Source organism: Mandrillus leucophaeus, unplaced genomic scaffold, assembly GCF_000951045.1.
Source record: "Mandrillus leucophaeus isolate KB7577 unplaced genomic scaffold, Mleu.le_1.0 Scaffold527, whole genome shotgun sequence".
Taxonomy (NCBI): domain Eukaryota; kingdom Metazoa; phylum Chordata; class Mammalia; order Primates; family Cercopithecidae; genus Mandrillus; species Mandrillus leucophaeus.
Genome location: NW_012105664.1, coordinates 267,113 through 272,851, shown reverse-complemented (window position 1 = coordinate 272,851; position 5,739 = coordinate 267,113). Strand labels below are relative to the sequence as shown.

The 5,739-nt window shown below is 37.6% G+C and overlaps 1 protein-coding gene across 2 annotated transcripts in view; it reads right to left on the bottom strand.

Annotated features, from left to right (window-relative positions):
• The window catches only part of CENPP (centromere protein P), a 299,356-nt gene that overhangs the window by 264,890 nt on the left and 28,727 nt on the right, over positions 1-5,739 (bottom strand). Inside the window, exon 5 of one of the 2 annotated variants that reach the window (XM_011996849.1) lies at positions 5,661-5,710. The exons of the other annotated variant lie outside the window; for it this stretch is intronic. Coding sequence (XP_011852239.1) covers positions 5,661-5,710 — 50 coding nt within the window. The remainder of the gene's footprint in view (positions 1-5,660; positions 5,711-5,739) is intronic. 2 annotated transcript variants of the gene reach the window in all.

Below are 5,739 nucleotides of genomic sequence, written 5' to 3'. Positions count from 1 at the left end.
AGTCTGGGCAACAGAGCGAGACTCTATCTAAAGAAAAAAGGCAAATACTATATGATTCCACTTATATGAAGTACTTAATCAAAATCACACAGACAGAAAGTAGTATGGTGGTTGCTAGAGGATGAAGAGGATGAGGAGAGGGAGGAAGTGGGAGTTATTGTTTATGGGTACAAAGTTTCTGGTTTTTTTGTTTGTTTTTTTGAGACAGAGTCTCACTCTGTCACCCAGGCTGGAGTGTAGTGGTGCTATCTCGGCTCACCACAACCTCTGCCTCCCAGGTTCAAGCAAGTCTCCTGCCTCAGTCTCCTGAGTAGCTGGGACTACAGGCATGTGCCACCATGCCCGGCTAACTTTCATATTTTTAGTAGAGACAGGATTTCACCATGCTGGATTTGAACTCCTGACCTCATGATCTGCCTGCATCAGCCTCCCAAAATGCTGGTATTATAGGTGTGAGCCACTGTGCCCGGCCAAAGTTTCTGTTTTAAAAGAGGAAAGAGTTATGTTGATGGACAGTGGTGACGGCTGTACAACATAATGAATGTATTTACTATTATTGAAGTGTACTCTTTAACATGGCTGAGTTGGTAGATTTTGCAAGTATTTTGCCAAATAAAAAAAATAGGAAAACAAATTAAATAATCTAAAGGAAGGCAAGAAAGGGCAGTACAGGACCAAAATAACCAAGTAGATTCACTGAAAACAAAGAACATAAAATAATAGTTGAATTAACACAAAGCTGCATAAGCGTGTACTTTATAGGGAACACTGGAGATTATGTGTTAAAAGTCAGTCTAATAACTATTTTAAAAATTATTTTAACATCTGAAAAAAATTGTTTTCCAAAGAGTATGGGCCTATAAAGAGGAGAAATTAGTTCATTCGTGCTTAAAGGCCACAGTGACATGATATTTCGTTCTCCATCAAACAAGTGAGCAAAAAATAAACTCTTAATCATGTGATGAGGGAGTAAGCCATGAAAATAATCTTAAAAGCTATGATGACTCAAGTTTAAACACACACACAGAGGAAAAGACTGTTCTTTTACAGTGAACTTTAAAAGATTCACAATTCCTTCATTCTTCCATTTGCATCTTCATAAAGGATACTGTACTACAGCACATAAGAGTTTTCCATATAGAAAGAAATTTTGTGTGTGGGTGTGGGTGTTGGCTCTCACAGCTGTAAGAATGACTGTAATTTATCTATTTTTCCTAAGCAAAGTCCAAACTTCACTAAATGTAAAACAGATGTCATGGATTTCTTTCATAAAATGTTGGCAGTAACCCATTTCAATTTCAACTAAAGTAGTCAGGAAACAAAAATAACTCCAAATGTCTCCTTCTCAAGTATAAAGCGAACATAAAGATAAATTTAGGATAAAAATTCCAAGATTTTATTCTAACAATAAATTCCTGGGACTATTAAATCTAAAATTAGGTGACCATCAGAAATTAATTCACAAAAATATTAACAGTCATTCTCACATATTACTGGTGGGAATACAAAACAATATGGTTATTCTGGAAAATGGTTTGGCAGTTTATTATAAATTTAAACATACTCTTATATGACTCAGCAATTCCACTTCTGGTTATGTACCCTAGAGTAAAGAAAACTTATATTCACACAAAAACCTCTAGTGAATGTTCACAGCAGCATATACATGTGTGTTTGTGTACGTAATATACATATTTATAGCATATGAATGTTTGTAGCGGCATGAATGCGTGTGTGTGTGTATATATATACACATATATAAAGATAATATGCTATATTATACACTATAATATGCTACATAAATGCATATATAGGCCAGGCATGGTGGCTCACGCCTGTAATCCCAGCACTTTGGGAGACCGAGGTGGGCAGATCATGAGGTCAGGAGATCGAGACAATCCTAGCCAACATGGTGAAACCTTGTCTCTACTAAAAATACAAAAATTAGCTAGGGGTGGTGGTGCATGCCTGTAATCCCAGCTACTTGGGAGGCTGAGGCAGGAGAATCGCTTGAACCAGGGAGTCGGAGGTTGCAGTGAGCTGATACCACACCACAGCACTCCAGCCTGGTGACAGGGCGAGACTCCATCTCAAAAAGAAAAAATGTATATATAACTATAATATGCTATATTCACCAAAAACTGAAAATAACCCAGATATCCTTCAATGGGTAAATGAATAAACAAACTCTGTTACATCCAACAAGGAAATATGAAAACACAAGAAATAAAAAGCATTAAAAGCAAGATAAAGATCTCCTTAAAAGGGCCCCCTGGCAAACAGTACTTCAACAGAGGAAAGACTCTCCTAAGTTGCAGATAGGCTAATAGAACTTATCCAAACTGAAATACAAAGAAAAAAAGGCATGAGAGAAATAGAGCTGAGCATCCAAATGCTGGGACAATATGTCAAACAGTCTAACTTATGTGTCATTAGAATGACACAGGGCAAAATAAATAAAAGACATGGTTGATAATTTTCACACAAATATACCCTAAACATAGCACAAACTACAAAAATGCAAAATTAAGAGAAAGATTTAAGGCTGTCCCAAGTACACACACAAGACACACTAATACGGAAAAATAAAGACAACAATCATCGCAGACTTTTTGTCACAACCTATGCAATCCAGATTATGAAAGAGTATGTTTAAATACATATACTTTTTAAAAGTCTATCTACTCAGAATTCTATGGCCAGCAAAAATAGCTTTCAAAAAAATGAAGGCAAAATTAAGACCTTTCCAGAGAAACAAAAGCTGATAGATATTACGGCCAACAGACCAGCACAGTAAGAAATGTTAAAGGGTCGGGTGTGGTGGCTCACGCCTGCAGTCCCAGCAGTTTGGAAGGCTGAGGTCGGTGGATCACCTGAGGTCAGGAGTTTGAGACCAGCCTGATCAACCTCGTTTCTACTAAAAACACAAAATCAGCCGGGTGTGGTGGTACACACCTGTAGTTCCAGCTACTTGGGAGGGTGAGGCAGGAAATTCACTTGAACCCAGGAGGCAGAGGTTGCAGTGAGCTGAGATTGTGCCATTGCACTCCAGCCTGGGCAAAAAGAGTGAAATTCTGTCTCAAAAAAAAAAAAAGTTAAAGGAAGTTCTCAAGGAAGAAGGAGCATAGCAGTTAGAAATCTGAATCAATATAAAGAAATGAAGAATGTTGGAAATGAAAAAATGAAGATAAATATACAAAAACATGTTTTATCAGCCAGGCATGGTGGCTCACACCTGTAATCCTGGCACTTTGGGAGGCCATGGTGGGTGGATCATTTGAGGTCAGGAGGTCAAGACCAGCCTGGTCAACGTGGTGAAACCCTGTCTCTACCAAAAATGCAAAAAAAGAAAAACAAAAAAAAAAAAAGAAAGAAAATTAGCTGGGCATGGTGGCTGGATGCCTGTAATCCCAGCTACTCAGGAGGCTGAGGCAAGAGAATTGCTTGAACTTGGGAGGCGGAGGTTGCAGTGAGCCGAGATCATGCCATTCCACTCCAGCCTGGATGACAGAGTAAGACTCTATCTCAAAAACACAAAACAAGTTTTGTCTTATTTTTAATTGCTTTAAAAAATAATTGACAGTCTAAGGCAAAAATAGTAACAATGCCCTGAGACATTTGAAACATGTAAAAGTGTATGACAATTGTATGACAATAATAATACAATAGTTGAAGGAAAATAAATGGAAAGTATACTGCTGTTCTTATAGTACATGTGAAATGTTTACTATTTAAAGTGAAGGCAGACTGTGATAAGGGAAGATCAAGGTAGAAGCAAGAGTCAATAAAATAATGACTAAATATTTTTCAAAACCTAAAGATACCAATCCTGTCCAAAAAACTACAGATCTATAATGAAAAACTAAATTCATAACTAGGCATATAACATTTAAATTGCATAACAGCAGAGATAAAGAAGAAAGAAACTCCAAGAGAAGTAACTTACACAAGGTAATTGAATCTGGACTAAAATCCAGGTCTTCTGACCTATGTTCAGCACCCTTTCTAAAATACCAGTCACTCTCCACAAAATGGGAACCCAGTCTAAAAAATTGCCCAAGAAGCTGAGCTTAAGTATTTATTAAGTAACGATAATATGCTCATTATTACAGGAAGAGAGATATCTCACTATTCTTCCTTTTGTATTTCCAAATAGCAGATGCTACTTCCAAACCATGGTCTGAACAAAAGGAAATATGTGATCTCTGCCATGATACAACACTTTCTTGGTATTCTCCCTACTTCTCAAATAGTTCCTTTTCTAATTCCTTTGCAGGATCCTTCCCTTCTATTCAGTCAGTATATTTTAGAATGCCTCAAGGCTCAGTTCTAGGGCCTTTTCTAGTTTCACTCTGTATTCCTTCATAAGCAATCTCATTCCTGCTCAAGGCTTTAATTCCTACCCAATAGAAGATAATTCCAGTGTTCTATATCTCCCACCCCCACCTCTTCTGTGCTGCCTCTTTCTCATTTTTATTTCAGTGTTTTCAAAGGCACTCAAGTCCCATATGTCCAAAATAAAGTCATAATCTCACCTGACAATGGTACTCTTCCAACCTTCCCTTAACAGCAGACAGAACCACCATAATCAAAGAGTCATCTCCTGTGAATGACCTCTAATCCCTTTTACTCAAGCAATCCCATGCCCACTGATTTTTACTCCCTAATTATCCCCCAAATCCATCTAGCTAAGTACCATTATTTCAGTCCAAACTACAAACTTCTCTTGCCTGAACTGTTTTAAAAGACTAGTCATTGACTCGTTTGTATCAATGATTGCACCCCTTCATTCCATTTCCCTATAGCATCCAGAATAATTCTTTCTAGGATGCCATACTTTTGCTTTCCTCAGGCCCTGCTCAAAACTTTTCAATAGTTTCACTTGGTCCTGGGGCTGTAATAAAACTCTTTATACCAAATTCCTGGTAGTATGGACCTCACCTAATTTCCTAGCCTCATCTTACACCACTCTCCTAGGCTCTTGCCTCCACCTGCCACTGTGGTCTTGCGTCAATTGCTCACAGATGCCATGCTCCCTGCTGGCATAGTGCCCAGCAAAGTTATGCCCTCTTTGTTAGTTCACATCTACTCATTCTTCAGATGTCAGCTCAAGCTTCAGGAAATGATATCATGTTCTCTCTGCTGGTCAAATTCCTGATAAACACTTTGGGAGGCTAAGGCAGGAGGACTGCTTGAGCGTAGGAGTTTGAGACCAACCTGGGCAACATAGTGAGACCCCATCACTAATTTAAAAACAAAATATAGAAATAATAAAAAACAAAAATTCCTGATATATACTTCAACAGCATTATGTAACTCTCCTCTATAGCATTTAACGCAGCCATAATTTTATATTTACTTCTGCCATTATTTGATTAATATCTGACTTCTCCACTAGACTGTCAATCCCATGAGGACTGGGGATTGTATCTTTTTTTTGCTCACATTTTAATACCCAGCAGATAGTGAATGTGCAATAAATATAAACTAAATGAAAGAATGATAGATATAGAGAATACGGGCTTAAATACAAGCCACAATAGTGGTGTTATACTTTCAGAGAAGACTTATTTGCTTACTAAGAAAAGGAAAAGGTAAACTTAAAACTGTAAAGTGTAAATTTACTTTTTTTCTCTAAATAAGTTTGTTAAATAGCTTACCTAGACACAAATTCACTTAATTCTGAGCATTCTGTGGGCTCCATTATTATGTTGAGGTCAGTAACAGCAGAAGATAATC